The following is a 17,171-nucleotide window of genomic DNA, read 5'->3' as shown; positions in this document are numbered from 1 at the left end:
AACAGAAAGGGGACTTATTAATACATAGTTTAGGGTTCAGCCATATGCTCGAGGCTACGTTTAAATAAATATCAGAATTAAACACTCTGGACACTTTTGTCCATATCGAGTGCAAATGCAAAATAGCGGGGTGCGACTTAACCTCCGGCTATTTTAATCGAAAGGCTTTGCAGTGGCGAGATAGGGGCAAGAACTTCCTTTTCAATATACAACCAGGGAGGGGCTCTCTCAGGTGGAAGCGACCAATGAGCCAAATGTCTAAGACCGAATGCATAATAATAACACAAAATCTTGGGTAGGCCTAGCCCACCTTTGTCAATCGGCCTATGTAACTTATTGAAATGTAATTTGGGACGCTTACCATTCCAAATGAAGGACTTCGCTATGCTATCAAATTGCTTGAAATAAGAGAGGGGGACATCTACAGGTAGAGACTGCAGTAAGTAGTTAAATTTTGGAATACAATTCATTTTAATAACATTAACCTTCCCAATCATAGATAAATGTAATGAAGCCCACCTGCCCACATCACTCGAAAACCGTTTTATTAAGGGGTCAAAATTAACTCTAACTAAATCATACAAATTTGCTGGAAATAAAATACCCAAATACTTAATGCCCTGTTTGGGCCACTGGAAAGCACCCGACTGGAAAGCCGTTACTGGACAGTACGCTGTCAGAGCCAAAGCTTCGGATTTAGACCAATTGACTCTATATCTTGAAAACGTAGAAAAATTATTAATAATTCTGTGGAAGCAAGGCATAGATCTAGTAGGACTAGAGACAAATAATAAAATATCATCTGCATAAAGCAGAAGCTTATGCACCACACCTCCCGCCATCACCCCTGGAAAATCATCCTCCTTTCTTATCGCGGCTGCTAATGGTTCCAGGGCAAGACAGAACAATAATGGGGAAAGAGGGCAACCCTGCCAGGTGCCCCTATCCAGAGTAAAATAATCTGAAATTAATCAATTTGTTTGTACCGCCGCTACTGGGTGTCTATAAAGTAACTTAATCCATCCAATAAACGTACTCCTGAAACAGTGAGTATTTTAATGTTTACAGATTAACCCCATTGACATCCATTGTAAGTGTCTCACTGGAACACACATTGTGTTTTTTTAAAGAAAAGGAGGAATGAGTTGAAATTAATTTTTATGGTAATCAACATGATGACACAAATGCTGTTGATTGAGATTAACTTGAATTGAACCCGGAATATTCCTTTAACCAGATTAAGAAAGAACATTAATTAAAACAGACACATCTGAATTACATAATATCATCATCATCATCCTGCAATCTAGAATTCTGCAGAATCCCCCGAGAGAAGATGTCATGGCTTTTGATGTTGTGTATGATTGATGTCATGAGTGATGTCACTGTCAGGGTCAGCAGGTCAGAATAAGCAGTATCTGGTGACGAAGAACACGGTGGAAATAGACAGCGAGACGGAGGAGCTTCATCATCACAGAGTATCACTGGAAGTGGGTAAAGTGATCCAGCAGGGCCGACAAGAGAAGAATCTGACGCAGAAAGATCTCGCCACTGTAAGCACATCTGTGGCGATATTGCTCCTCTACACTCTTTTTCAATCCCATCAGAGGACCAGAACCAACTGTTGTGTAATTGTGGCTTGTTTGTCAACAGAAATTAATGAGAAACCTCAGGTCACCGCTGACTATGAAAGTGGGAAAGCCATCCCAAATAATCAAGTCATGAGCAAGATTGAGAGAGCCATTGGTAAGAAAACTCAGTGACAGTCTCTTCCAGTGGATCAAACAGACGATTAGAAGCTTCGTGGAGAAGACATTGGACATCAACTGGAGCCCAAATCCAAGAAGAAATGAAGACAAAGCCTCGAAATCAGCCCTGCCTTCTGACCTCACCTCCTTGGTAATTCTTTGCGTTGGCATGAAGTCTTTCTCTTGTGGAAATGAGGCAGTTTAAGCTGAGAACAGTTCAGCTGAACTTGTTTATTTGAAGTGATTATAATCATTTTAGAGCATGTGGTTTTGCTCGATTGTGACCTTTTTGCTCATTGGACACGTTTGAGGTTCATGTCTTCAAGTTCATGCTTTTGTTAAAGGCTTGAGTAAAGTTTGAAACGTTTGGCACAAGTCAATGTGGTCAATGTCAGTCCACTCTGAACTGACTCCATGCACATGTGTTTTGGGTGACACAAGCACACGTGGTCGTTGCTAAATACAGGTGTAAACGCAGACCAAAAAGTTTTGGCGTAAATGTGTTTCACCTCGTTTCTGTCCTGGGAACAGTCATTTATTTTACATTTATGCATTTGGCAGATGCGTTTATCAAAAGCGATTTACAGTGCATTAAGGGTATATACTGTAGTATATCAGTTTGTGTGTTCCCTGGGAATCGAACCCAAGATCTTGGCGTTGCTAGCACCATGCTCTACCAGATGAGCTTGAGGAACACGAATTTATGCATAAATAAAATTGCAAGCAAAATAAGCACTGAAGTATGAACATATCTGCATTTATTAAAATTAAAACAATAGAAGCTCCACAACTTTGAATTTGTGTGAAAATTTTCCAATGTATTAAAAATCAGGTATTTGTACACTCAAGTTTACACAAAAATGAATGTGGTCTTTTTTGTGTTCCGTCAGTAAATGTCCGATGAAGATAGAGGGGGAAAAAAAACTTGCGACTTTGTGTTCAGTGTTCAGTTTAAAAAAAAGCACGTATATGATGTATAAACACACAAAACCATGTCATTTTTAAAGAATTACAGCCATTTAACTTCATGAGGTTGGTTGCAGGAGGCTGATATTGTGCTGGACTTGTTTCCCTTAATCGATCCAGACAGATTCTGTTCTCTTACATCAATATCACTATTAAAAATATATATAAATATATATTTCAAAGCACTTCAATTATAGAAAGAAATCTAACTGTGCCTGACAAAAACTCTGACCCATGTTAGACTCATTGAGGCTGTTATTAATTGTTCTTCATTGCACTGCGTCCACTGCTGGACTGAATCTGTGCAGCCGAGAGCTACAGAAGAGTGCTTGCGTTTCATGTATTGCAGTATAACAAAGAGTAATCTCTTCAAGTGTACAGTTACTCAGTCACTGTACGAGACACATCTCAGTGCTGTACAGACCATGAGCTTCTGCTTCATGGCTTTTCTCCTGAAGGTTCATGTTCTCCTGATCTTCTGGTGGGAATAAACTCTGTCTGAGCTCCATCAGAAGATCTCGACCTTCACTGGACGGAAGGTTCCCGAGAAAGTACTGAGGGGCCAGTTCCACCAACCTGCCACAAACACAGGGAATTTAGAGGATGATGATAAAATGTGTGTTGAAACACTGCTTAAACCAGCCTAAGGTGGTTTGCATTTCTTAGCTGGCCCTCATTGCTGGTTTACGTGGGTCAGGCTGGTTAGGAGACCAGCTAAACAAGCACCAGCCAGCAGAGATTTAATCAGAGAATAGATCCCAAACATCTGTGAAAGCAAGAAAATGTGTAAGAGAGACTTACATTTGAGGGTGAATCTCGGATACGATACAGATGCAGTTGTCATGGGAGATGGTGAAGTCGTGGTAAAGGACCCAGTTTGGCGGGTTGGGGTGCGGCCGGCGACACAGGTACGATGAGAACGGGTGTAGGTGAGCTACATGACGGTGAGTGAGCAGCAGATAGTTTCCTGAACCATCAACATCATGAGCAACCTGGAGATCAAACATAATCTTTCAGAAACGTTCAGTCATTTTCAACCAAGAATTATAATCCAATCGAATGGCTGTTATAGAAAATATTATTTATCAGACAAAATGTTGATCAGCAATCATGAGTAAAATGTTTCCATCTTGAAGTGCTTTTTAAGGAAATACTCATTCCTAACTGATTGTGTTTACCTTGAGGAAGAACCCTGAGATAAGAGCTCTCTTAATATTGGTGCTGTTGTCCTGGCAACCAAAGGCAGGTGGAGACACGGGCAACTCGATTCGCTGCATCACCTCCAGTAGCTCCGCCCTTATTACCACAGCCAATCGTAATGCAGAGGAGTTTAAGAAGTTTGTCCTGCACCAGATCTCATCTTCATTATCTGTTTGAGAAACACAAACTCTCACTACAGCATCTCCCTTAATGCGATTTAGACAAGTAGCACATGTTCGGACAAATCAACCCATCTAATCTTAGGGTTAAGACTGGGGCTGGAGCCGGGCTTAAACTACTTCCTTATTAACCCATCATTTCCCTCTGATTTTAGGGGTAGGTTATGGTTAGGGTAAGGGTTAGGACCAAGGGGTGGTTAGTTTCAGCATTTCAGCCCTTGCTGGAAGATGCTGTAACTAGCTGTAAAATTATGTGGCAAAAAGCATCTTTCTCCATGAACAGACATTGAAAAGTAGGCGTTTATGTTTCAGTATGATAGTTGTGTACTTACGCTGCACATAGGCATTGTAGACGTTAATTAGGGTCATGTGATCTCCCTCTGGATGCAGCAGGGGGCGTCTGTGAGTCGCTGCCGCTTCCTCTTTATTTGCTGGAGGAGTTAAAAAACATGGCGGAGCTGCAAACAAACATCAGAGAGACTTTACAATGACTGGAGGACACATCATCTCAAAATACTCTATATGCACCTGTCTGATCTTTCCAAAGACAGAATCAATTCGAAAAAACAATATCTCTGGGGAAAAAACTCATCAATAGTGAGATGTATTTAGACTGAGACATCTGACATTTGGTTTTTTATGAAAGATGAAAGCTGTTGTTTACCAGTCAGCATGGCAGCGATGGTGAGAAGTTCATTGACACAGTCAAATTCACAGGATGCGATCAGAGCTTTAGCTAACGGAGGCTCCAGAGGAAGTTCAGACATGATGATTCCCACTTCTGAAAGATTCCCGTCATCATCAAGAGCTGCTAAATAATCCAGATCCTCCAGAGCCTGCATGAGTGCTTCAGGAGCTACACAAACACACGTACACCATCATCAGGATCATATCAAGAGCTTCATCATCACATCTAGAGCTTCAATATCAAATCTAGAGCTTTGTGATCACATCTAGTGCAGGGGTGCTCACACTTTTATGGCATGAGATCTACTTTTTCATAATGCCATTACAGTAAGATCTACCATGCACAATTTAAATATACATTGTAGGCAATGTTGTCACAATTCCAACATTTAAGTAGTCGGAACCAATACCAGGAAAATTACCAGTGATGCTAAAACTAATACTGACTAAGTGTACGTTTACATGACAATGATGAACTAAAAACGGAAACGTTTTTCCTTTGTGTTTTTGAAAAGTTTCGCGTACAGACGACAACATTGTCAAAACGATCCCCGTTCACACAGATCCGTGAAAACGACTAAAAACACTGTATTATGCATGCCAGGCCAGTAGTTGCCGATGTCACTTTGTAAAGAAACACTACGCGCCTGCGCACATAAGCATTCTTCCACAGAGCAGTGAATACAAACAATGAAGATGGCGAAAGCATCGAGCAATTTTGTCTGGACAAAATCTTGAGCAGTACAAACACAGTCCTGTAGTCCGCCATTGTAGTTTTGAATGTTTCGCACGTTATTTTGAAGTACCCGCATGCATGCCTATAGACTGAACACGTAATACACGTGCGTATGACGTCATCGTTTTCACAAATTCGCGTTTTTGTATGTTTACACGGAGAGGATAACTGCATCGTTTTCAAAAACTTGCACTTTGAAACCCATTTTCAAAAGTTTGCGTTTTCAGGCCCCAAAACGCCGTTGTCGTGTAAACGAACAGCCAAAACGCATAAAAAGTTTTCCGTTTTTAGTTGAAAAAGTTATCGTGTAAACGGCCCTTAATTTGTTAATTGGATAAACATTGTTTCAAGTTCTCAAGTAATTATTCAGGATGAGGAAACAGTCAGTAATAAAATAAGAACAAAGAAACAAATTCGGAAAACAGTGCTTAAAATTTCTAACAGCAGTATCAAGTATTCAAGTAAACATTCTTTCATTCTCATAGATTAGGGGTCTTCACTGAATGATTATAATACATTCATATTTTATTTTAAAGCTAAAGGTATCCAGCCAAGAGCAATACATTGTTGTATATATTTATGACATAGACAGTGGCAGGTCTATCAGGCTGCATTTACACTGCAAGTCCTAATGCACAGATCCGATATTTTGATACAAATCCGCTTTTTTTTTTTTGTCCCGGAGCTTACACTTACTTCAAACACAATTGACTGTGTTTCAATCAATACCTCGCCAAGACAGGCATTTCGAAATGTATTTGACCATCACACAGGCGTGTATCTGCATTAGCGTGAGCACTCTCACAACACACAAAAAAGCCGTCTGTCAGACAGTGAAAGGAGGATGAAGGGGACAAGTTTCCGAAACGTAGGATGGCAGGGGAAGAGTGATTTATATTCACACAGAAAGCACTACCTTATTGGTCGGAGAAACTATAGCCCTACCCCTAATTGTAACCGTAACCAATCAGGTAGAGCTTTCCTCATAAATATGAATGAGTCTTCCCCTGCCAGGCTACGTTTTGGAAGTCCACCCGCGGGGGAGTCGAAATGAGGAAATAAAAAGTGATCTTTAAAAATTCTGTTATTCGAGTATTTTCCCTCTCTACTCCCTCTACCATTTGACCGGTTAAGGAGATCAGCTAGTGGTTGTCTTGCGATCGACGTAATGAGCACCCCTGATCTAGAGTTCAGGATCACATTTGGCGGTTTGTGCTCACAACTAGAGCATCAGGATCACATCTAGAGCTTTGTGAATACATCAAGAGCTTCAGAATCACATCTGGAGATTTGTGCTCACATCTAGAGCTTCAGGATCACATCTAGCGGTTTGTGCTCACACCTAGAGCTTCAGGATGACATCTATTGCTTTGTGATCACATCAAGAGCTTCATAATCACATCTAGCGGTTTGTGCTCCCACCTAGAGGATCAGGGTCACATATAGAGCTTTGTGAACACATCAAGAGCTTCAGAATCACATCTGGAGCTTTGTGATCACATCTAGAGTTTCAATATCGCATTTAGAGCTTCAACATCACATCTAGAGTTTCAAGATTGCATCTAGAGATTTGTGATCACATCTAGAGCTTTTGGATCGCATCTAGAGTTTCAAGATCGCATCTAGAGCTTCAGAATTGCATCTAGAGCTTCAGGATCACATTTAGAGTTTCAAGATCGCATCTAGAGCTTCAGTATCACATCTACAGCTTTAAGATCACACCTAGAACATTTGGATCACATAGAACTTTGTGATCACATCTAGAGCTTCATGATCACATATCGCATCTAGAACTTTAAGATCACATCTAGAGCTTCGTGATCACATTTGGAGATTCAGGATCACATTTAGTGCTTCAAGATCAAATCTAAATCTTCAGGATCACATCTTGTGCTTCAGGATCACATATTGCATCTTGAACTTTAGGATAACATCTGGAGCTTCATGATCACATCTAGTGCTTTGTGGTCACATCTAGAGCTTCAGGATCATATCTAGAGCTTTGTGACCACATCTAGAGATTCAGGATCGTGTCTAGAGCTTCAGGATCATATCTAGAGCTCAGTGATCATATCTAGAGCTTTGTGATCACATCTAGAGATTCAAGATCACATCTAGAGCTTCATGATCACATCTACAGATTCAAGATCACATCTAGAGCTTTAGGATCACATCTAAAGTGATGTAATCACATTGAGAGCTTCATGTTTTTCATAGACAGCCTCAGGATGACATCTAGAGCTTCAAGATCACACCTAGAGCTTCAAGATCACATTTACAGCTTCAAGATCACATCTAGAGCTTCAGGATCACATCTTGAGCTTCAGGATCACATTTACTGTAACTTCAAGATCACATCAAGAGCTTTGTGATCACATCGACAGCTTCAGGAAATATCTAGTGCTTCAGGATCACATCTAGAGCTTCATGAGGTTAATATAAGTTCTTCCATGCAAGAACTAGTCCTTGGATTGGCCTTTTTCTTTTTTTCTTTTTTGGCTGGCAGATCTTGGCTAAAATACGATACAAAAACGTTATACTGATAGTCTAAACTCTGACTCTGCTAAAGTTCAGCACCATTCAGTATGACAGGAGTGAATTCTCACCTGGCCGGTCCAGAAATTTGCACTGGCCCATATCAGCGATGTCCAGTCTCTTTAGCAGCAGCACCAGATGACTGAGGTTTGCTTCTGTCACAGCAGGACAGCGACATTCAGACATTCCATCTTCATAGAACGACTGAGAGTACAGACGAAAACACACACCTACAGCAGAGAACAAATACAACAACCCTAGTGACTGACAGACTGTACAAACAACATTCAGACTCTTACATATCAGGAACATTAAAGGGATAGTGCACCCAAAAAATGAAAATTCTGTCATCATTTAGTTCCCTTCATGTCATTCCAATCCTGTAAGACTTTCTTCTATGAAATATTGCAGAATGTCCAGAGTGCTCTTTCTCATACAACAAAATTAAAGGGGGACTGGAGCTGTCAAGCTTTAAAAATGACATAACAGTATTAAAGTATCAAAGTCTTCTGAAGTCATACAATATCTTTGTTTGTGGAACAAATATAAGTCGTTATTCCAAAAACAATCTTCCGATTTTATTTGCACTTCCACATATAGAAACTTGCATGAACCGGTGACATTTGGCATTAGTGATGTCAAAATTGCTGTGTTGTGTCTTTACATGGCATGTTTGAATATATGCAAATACGAATGAGATTTATGAGCTTGAGTGAACAAGAAAATGTTCTAAGAATAATGACTCACATTTGGGTTTGTTCTTCACAAAAAGCTATTGTATGGCTTCAGAAACTAGCGCACAAGTCGTTTGAACTAATTGTTATTATAGTTTTATGGGGCTTTTTTTCTTTTCTCTCAAGCCTGACAGCCCCTGGTCACTGTATGCTTTCAAAAGAGCAGTGTGAAAATTCTGCTTTCATATTCCACAGTAGAAAGCCATATAGTTTGGAACAAAATGAGGATGAGTAAATGATGACAGAACTTTAATTTCTGGTGAACTATTCCTTTAATATTGTGATTTACTAACCTGGCAGTTTGCTGTTAACCCTCTGTGCTCGTGTGTTAGCCTGCTGTTTACTGATTGGTCTCTGAATTTGAGAATCAGCTCTGATTTGAGGGTTGTAGATCTGTGGAGATCAGGGACAGTGTTGAGTCTTTAGATGTTTCAGACAGAATGACTGATGTTTGATGTTGAGTGACTCACAGTCTTGAGGTGAACACCGCTGTCGATGACGTATCGGATGTCGTTGAGTGAGAATGAAGCTTCTCCTAACACATCAGTGAGGATGACCCTGCGCCGGAGAGACGGAGCACCAGAGTCCTCGAGACCAGCTGCCTCCTCGTCCGGATGTTTGTCTTGAGCGATCTCAGAGTCATAAACCTGCTGTGATGAAGCTCCGTCTCCAGTGTGCAGCGAAATGACCCGCAGTGACCCCAGATAAGCGCTCAGAGCCACACACTCTTTCTCCAACACTACACAACACTCATTGATCTCCTGATGCACACAGAGAAGACAGAGCAAACGTTCAGGTTAAAATAAACACCTGTTTTTTTACAAACTGGCTACAGAATATTCACCTAAATCTCAAATATATGGATTTGACGTTCCCTCTAATCTGTGTTTCTCATAGGCAGAGCGTGTGTAAGGCTGGGGAAGTGTATTAATGAATAAAGACATCGATAAGGAATGAAGAGCTTTGTGGAATGAAAGGGATTGTTCACCCAAAAATGAGAATTCTCTCATCATTTACTCACCCTCATGCCATCCCAGATATGTATGACTTACTTTCTTCTGCAGAACACAAATGAAGATTTTTAGAAGAATATTTCAGCTCTGTAGGTCCATACAATGCAAGTGAATGGTGACCAGAACTTTGAAGCTCCAAAAATCACATAAAGGCAGCATAAAAGTAATCCATAAGACTCCAGTGGTTTAATCCATGTGTTCTGAAGAGATATGATAGGTGTGGATGAGAAACAGATCAATATTTAAGTCCTTTTTTACTATAAATTTTCCTCCCTGCTTAGAAGGTGGTGATATGCACAAAGAATGTGAATCACCAAAAAACAAAAGAAGAATGTGAAAGTAAAAGTGAAAGTGGAGATTTATAGTAATAAAAAAAAAAGGACTTGTATATTGATCTGTTTCTCACCCACATCTATCATATCACTTCTGAAGACATGGATTAAACCACTGGAGTCGTATGGATTACTTTTATGCTGCCTTTATGTGCTTTTTTTGAGCTACAAGGCATTGTATGGACCTATAGAGCTGAAATATTCTTCTAAAAATCTTAGTTTGTGGCAAGCAGAAGAAAGAAAGTCATACACATCTAGGATGGCATGAGGGTGAGTAAATGATGAGAGAATTTAAATTTTTGGCTGAACTATCCCTTTAAGGCATGAAGCAATTTGAAATGTATGGCTGCAGCTGGCAATACATTTATTTTAAGTCTGTTTATTATTATTTTCTTTCATAAGCTCGGGTTGGGGGGTTACACAGCCTTACCCTGCAGTTCATTCACCCTCCGCCTATCACCCTCACCCTCACCTATTGGTCAAACCCTTCAGTCAGCACAATTCTTCAGGCATACTGCTGCATGAACTTTAATCGCATCTAACAGGTAAATGTGTTCCTTTACAACTATAAAGCAAGTGTCAGTTTTATACACAACACAAAGTCATGTTATGTCTGTAGAGGGTGTGGTGACTGTAAAGTGATCACTGCAGGTGTGTCTGAAGACATGAAAACACACATCAGCCTGTCATGAGAGCCTGTCTATCTGTCTTACACTCATACAACACATACATCATCAGAAATGCAGTTCAATTTCTGATGATGAATGGCCTGATTTCATTGTTCAAGTCTCTCTCTGAGTTTCTTCAGTATTAATGAGGTCAGTTTGCTCAAGGGACTGAGAGAGGGTGTGACTGTTGACAGAGGGGGAGTCAAAGTGTGTGTGTTTTACTGCTATCATGATCAACATTACCTGATATGAGCCTTTATGAAATCACATTTCCACTGGGACCATCACAAACACACTCTCAATAACATTTTCTGTCTACGTCTTAGAAGTGTATACCTGCACACTGGGCAAAAACACGAGTATGTCGCCTTCCTCCCCTCTGCGGTGCAAATCCAGTATCACGTGACAGGAAGCAGTGGTCAGATCATGTCCTGTCGGCGGCTCTCGGTACAGAATCTCCACCATGTTTGTTTCTGAGGGGACGCTCAGGTGCAGGACGTTCTCTCCCAGGAACCCAGTGAAGGTGTGAGCGACGGCCGGTGCAGTGAGGACCACCACCCTCAGATCAGAGCGCTGACGACACACGTCACACAACAGACCCAACAGCACGTCAGTCGCTACCGTCCGCTCCTGAGCCTCATCAATGACCAGGACACTGTACTGCCGCAGCAGAGGATCTGACATCATTTCCTCCAGCAGCAGAGAGTCCGTCACAAACCTGCAGGAGAGAATCACATATGCAACAGACTGACATCACAGACTTTTTTTTATGTATTTATCCATTCAAAATAAATACATGGTTGTTTACTGGGTCAAGTGAAAAGAGTCGTGCACCCTTAGTCAATCTCTGTCATATTCTGCTCCAGTCCCACCTTCAATGTAAGTCTATAGGATTGATAATGATATTGTACCGTAGTATAGTGTCAGGAGTGCAGCCATCTTCATGTGGTACCCTGTAGCCGACCTCCAACCCTAAACTCAAGTCCATCTCATCTGCTACTCTCAGCGCTAGGCTGCAGGCGGCTGCAGCGTATGGCTGACAACAGCATACTAAACCCTGAGAGAACTCATGAGACAGTGCATACTCCACACACCACTGAGGAACCTACTCACACCAGAGAGAGAGACACATTACAAAGTGTGTGCTAGAATAGAATAGAACAGAATAAAAATGGTTTGAGGCTTCTTTGTTGCAGAAAAAACATAAATTGTGTTTACAGTAATGCACTTACAATGCAAGTCGATGGGGCAGATGTACTCGAGGGTTTAAAATCAGAAATGTGAAGCATGTATTTTTGTAGCACTTACATGAATTCTTCAGTATAAATGTGTTTTATTTGAGCTGTAAAGTTGTGAAAATTAAAAAGTGTTTTTTTTTTTTTTTTAGCAGTGGGACTACTTTTCTAGGTGGTTGCACTTCTGGTCGAAAACACTGAACGATTATTGAACTCGGAACTTTCCTTTAACCAAACCACCCGATTAATGATTTAACCACTTTTCAGAAGCTCATTAAAAATCCATTATTAGTTATCACAGGGGGAGCCTGCATGGGTGGATGTTTAATTGCAATGTGATTACAATTAGAGAACAATAACTAGCTTTTATTGAAATAAAAGCTTTGTTCACTTCAACCACCATATTCACAAGTAATTGCAAATCCAGCTTTAATTTTGTGTTACACATCTGAGATGCTGAATATTTTGGAGCACTTTGACACTATCAACAGATGCTGAGCGAGTGTCTGTGATGTAAATAAAGGCGTTTCATCACCTGCGTGCTCTTCCCTGTTCCTCCGTCTGCACTCAGGACGATCATACTGTGAGACTCCATGTGTTCCAACAGACTGAACTTCACACTCCACACGGGCAACTGCTTCCTCTCCTCCAGCAGACTGTAATAACGCGAGGAGTATGGCAGCCCATCGTATGGGTTCACTTCCAGGTCAGCCAGATCCCCGACCTCTCTCTCGCCGTCCTTCTCCAGGTCTCCTGACATCAGCGATGAGATGGAGAGGTTGTCCAGGCCTGAGAGAGCAGGAGGAGGTTTGGGGACCGACATCCTGACTGCAGCCGGGTGAAATGCTGACAGGCCGATGACGGAGCCCTGCGGAACACCACTGATTACGACTATCTGCAGAGATCAAATCAAAAGGAAATGGGTCATTAACAAATAAGGTTGTCCAACATGATACAAATGAGAAATCTTTTAAAAATCTAGTTTTAAAACACACGTGTTCAGTTCGTAGAAATGTAATCTTTGAGTCCATGTTGGTTTCACTAATTTCTACAATAATTTCATATAATTACTTTAAAAATGCCATGTGTATGTGGTATTACCATGAAGTAAAATGCATTTAAATACTTTTCTTGCACCTTAAAAGAGTGTGAGAGTAACTTAATTCATTTAAAAAAAGTTTTCAAATATATTTTCAAGGTAAATATATATACATATTTTACAAATATCATGAATTTCTGAGTAAAGAATATCAAAAAATTTTCACAGGGCTACTCCAAATGACCTGAACAAAACAAGTCTTTTCATAAAAATGTCAAAATATTGATATTTTTTTAAAACTTCAGAAAGTATTGAGGGTCTAAAGGGGCCTTCTCTGTATTTTGTCACATGACAACAGAATGACAATGTACATGTTGGTTACACCACATGACTTTGATTTGGTAGACAAAAGTTTTTCATATATTAATAATATTTTGAAATAAGATTGCTTCACTATTTTTGTTTTTTAAGAAATATATATATATTTAAAAAAAAAATATTCAGTCCTACTCATGCCGATTTGGACAAAAAAAAAAAAAGCATCACGTCATTAACCCTTCATTTAGTGACATAAATTAGTCAATTTTATGCAAGTATTTTTATAGTAAAACACTGTAGACAACAAAACAATGTTTTATCACTGGGAGATGCATTCATTGCTCTAAGACTCTGGAACATCATCAGTACTAATTATTAATCCTGACCGGAGGGAAATGTTATTGCTTAGGTTGCTTTTTCATAAAATTCATTAGGAGAAACACAAATAGACAAAAATGAGTCAATTGTTGGCATACAGTAAGAGTATAGAGTATAGCTGTAAAATTAACATGAATAGCATATTAGCTCAAAACTTTCGGTGTTGGAAAAAGTTGATGAGCAGTGTTTGTGACATCTGACAAATCTGAGGACAGTTTGAGACACTGTTGAGATCTCTTCTGAAACTGTAGAGAAAACGTGAGATTACTGGAGTCTCAGGAGAAACTTCTGAGAAGCAGGAGACTTCAGTCTCTATTTTCACACCATTTAATCTAATTGCTGTTGAGGAGCAACAGCTGAGATATTGAAGAGATCTCATTTGTGTTTTGTCTCCAGTGGGTGCTCATGGAAATGAAGCATGTCTTACAATGTCTCAGCAGCTGAAACTCTGTGTAATTCTACACGTGTCAGGAATCCAGCACATGTCCTGAGGCAACTCGCACTAATGCACGGACACCATCCAGAACTGTTCCGAGACACAGCCCTTACAAACATATCTGTAGACCTGGACAGAGCTGTCATAAACAGACATGGAGAAGCACATGACTGTCCTGTTCCACACACACACGAGAGTTATCTTCATATCAGAACTGCCAATACCTGTCTGATCAGAACATGGATGCTATTTAACAGTAAATGAATAGAAAAAATCACACATCTGTTGCATTTGATCATCTAAACTCTTCAGGATTACCTGCAGCCTACAGACTCAATAAAGCACGTTCATTTGGTTGACCAGCTGACTCTCCACAAACAAAACAGATGAAACACTTGTTTAAAGTTAAGGTGAATGTAAATGTACCCTGTTCATGTGTGAATATTCAGATATTACCTGCTGGAAATACACTATGACATGAGCTTCTTCATGTTTCTGTTGATAGTGTTGAGAAGGGACTAAAAACGAAATGTTTTTTAATTTCTGTTCGTTCTGTAAACATTAAATGGAATTTAAGTGAGAACGACTGTTTTTATCAAATGTAAAAATACGATAAATTATTAAATGATTATTATTGTACAATAAGTCACTTATGAGGTCCATTACAGTAGTGTCTGTGTCAGTGATATTGAGGTCAGATTAAAGCTCAACAACAACAACAACAAGGGGATTCATTTCTACATCTACATCTATTCAATATTCTCATACATAAATATTCGTCCATACGCAGTACACAAGACTCAAAAACAAGCACGATAATAAACATTAGACAACAATATGATTACTTCAAATGAACTGTGACATATCTGTTTGCGTATTTTAAATGAAATGTGATTGTGAAAATAAAGACGCGTTTCCTTTAAATCTCAATAATACTGATCGTGGATCAGCTGACTGTCAGAATATCGACAAACACAACGAAAACTGACTTACAGCGAGAGTAAAATCATATTTACCTGAAACACATTTCAATCCGTCAAACTATCAAAATAAATACATAAAGAAGAGAGTCCCAGTATTTCCTCGCGATGACAGTAAATTAGATATAATGTCCTTCAGCGGATAAAGAGCCTGACAAACAAACGCTTTAATATCGAGCTGTTGCTGTTTTAATACTCTATTATGATGTAATTCATGACTGTTGACGATATTTAACAGACTGAGAGCGAAACTCCGCCGCCATGATGAAGCCCCACCTCACGCGTCTCACCTCCGCACACGCGCCGCGTCACAAACCCTCACGCGCCCCCTCACTCACTACACAGCACTCAAGGGCACCTACGACGTTCTCAAAGACTACACGACACGTGTCATGTCTAGATAGGGTGCTCAGTAGGACTTGAGACGCAGCCTGTCGCTCAGCGCGTGCAGGTGCAGCTGAAACCTGAAGACAAGGGAAGAAACCTTTTACTGTAATGCGAAACAACCTAAATAAATGAATGAATGGAAGTGCAATCAAGACAACAAAGAACAACAACAAACAAAATGAATGAATGAATTAGCAGTCAAGAGAGCAAAACTAATCAACAAAATAATTAAATATTAGTAGCATAAAGTAGCATAACATACAATGCATTATACAGGATATAAGCGTTTCAAAAGAAAATCAGTCGAAGAGCAAAATTAACGATTGTTTATTCAATATTAATGCACTGCAAAATTGCACAAGTGGGCATAACATCCTACTTTATGGGGAAAAATACAATTTGTCCAAAACCAATTAAAACATATATTCCCATTGCTTTTGTATTGGACAATATTTTCTGAAATAAAGATTTCAACAAAACAAAACAAACGTCATAAATTCATTATAAACATTTCAGTGTTTTGTTTGGATTATACATTTTCAGATGATGGGCACAGAATCCAACATTTTATTATTATTATTATTATTTTTTTTTTTTTACAATAAACCAAATGGAGTTAATTTCAATAATTTATTTATTTTAAGTTCTAATTATACATACATACATTCATACATACATACATACATACATATATATATATATATATATATATATATATATATATATATATATATATATATATATATATATACATACATATATATATATATATACGTGATCGGGTCAAGGAATGCAAGAAACTCTAACATCAATGGAAGGTGGCTTTTGCACTGATATTCCCAGCCAAACTGAGAATAGATGCTAAGGATGTCCGTAAAACATTTATATATATATATATACACACACACACAGACACAGGGGCCCCAATAATCAAAACAAGCAAGTATAATCCAAAAGTGGATTATAGTTTTCAAATAGGTTTCCCAAACCGCCCTTTTGTCCCACCCCTCGTCGGCCATTGGCCATAAAAGCAAGCACCACATGAGTCACAATGTTTACACTTGTCAGGAAATATAACTACTAATGGATTACTCATAAACTGGGATAAAAGAAAATGTTTAACATACAAAAAAATTACACAAAGTGAGCAGTTTAAAGATAAAACTAATAATGTAGAACATTACTCACTCATCATCTCTTATGATTTTTAAACCTCAGAATGCTCAGTGAAACTCCCTCTATCAGCTTTCAATGATATTGCATTTATTCAAACAGCTACTGACTTTGCTTCTAACTTTATGTAGGTTTACCTGATATCATGAGTGCAGAAGGCAGATTTATTCTTTATGAGAAGAAGAACATAAGTGTGATATTTCAGATCCATAGCTCAAACAGATCTGCAGCGCTGGGCATTCAAATATCATTATTACAAAATGTACATACTTGTTGCTGTAAAGGCAACAACAGGACTAAAGGAATAATCTATCCCATAATTAAGATTATTACATTCTGTGGTGGGGCCTGGGTAGTTCAGCGGGTATTGACGCTGACTACCACCCCTGGAGTCACGAGTTTGAATCCAGGGCGTGCTGAGTGACTC

The 17,171-nt window shown here is 39.3% G+C and overlaps 2 protein-coding genes and 1 non-coding gene across 5 annotated transcripts in view; 1 reads left to right on the top strand and 2 right to left on the bottom strand.

Moving 5' to 3' along the window:
* The window catches only part of nup214 (nucleoporin 214), a 319,628-nt gene that overhangs the window by 228,666 nt on the left and 73,791 nt on the right, over positions 1 to 17,171 (top strand). The gene's annotated exons all lie outside the window — the stretch shown is intronic.
* trnaa-agc (transfer RNA alanine (anticodon AGC)) lies at positions 2,371 to 2,445 on the bottom strand. The gene has a single exon. It is a non-coding gene; the product is annotated as a tRNA-Ala (tRNA).
* On the bottom strand, positions 2,490 to 15,467 carry dqx1 (DEAQ box RNA-dependent ATPase 1). 2 transcript variants are annotated; one of them, XM_051689207.1, is made up of 13 exons: positions 15,221 to 15,467; positions 14,196 to 14,343; positions 12,569 to 12,928; positions 11,710 to 11,903; positions 11,135 to 11,516; positions 9,256 to 9,546; positions 9,079 to 9,178; positions 8,123 to 8,281; positions 4,758 to 4,949; positions 4,426 to 4,551; positions 3,893 to 4,083; positions 3,516 to 3,706; positions 2,490 to 3,290 (listed from the first exon to the last, which is right to left on the bottom strand). In XM_051689207.1, exons 3-13 carry the CDS (start codon positions 12,854 to 12,856, stop codon positions 3,104 to 3,106), a joined length of 2,301 nt encoding a protein of 766 aa, XP_051545167.1. In that variant the 5' UTR covers positions 12,857 to 12,928; positions 14,196 to 14,343; positions 15,221 to 15,467; the 3' UTR covers positions 2,490 to 3,103. The 2 variants fall into 2 exon arrangements, with proteins under 2 accessions (XP_051545167.1, XP_051545159.1); XM_051689199.1 differs by lacking the exon at positions 14,196 to 14,343.

Source organism: Myxocyprinus asiaticus, chromosome 4 (assembly GCF_019703515.2).
Source record: "Myxocyprinus asiaticus isolate MX2 ecotype Aquarium Trade chromosome 4, UBuf_Myxa_2, whole genome shotgun sequence".
Lineage (NCBI taxonomy): Eukaryota > Metazoa > Chordata > Actinopteri > Cypriniformes > Catostomidae > Myxocyprinus > Myxocyprinus asiaticus.
The sequence above is the reverse complement of the archived record's forward strand: the minus strand, read 5'-3'. Positions and strand labels throughout refer to the sequence as shown.

Excerpts from the sequence above, each read along its gene's own strand:
- dqx1 (XM_051689207.1), bottom strand. The coding sequence starts at position 12,856 with ATGTCGGTCCCCAAACCTCCTCCTGCTCTCTCAGGCCTGGACAACCTC. Across the intron at positions 4,950-8,122 it reads CAAATTTCTGGACCGGCCAG|CTCCTGAAGCACTCATGCAG; the intron begins GTGAGAATTCAC and ends GTGTTTGTGTAG. Across the intron at positions 3,707-3,892 it reads TCTCAGGGTTCTTCCTCAAG|GTTGCTCATGATGTTGATGG; the intron begins GTAAACACAATC and ends TTTGATCTCCAG.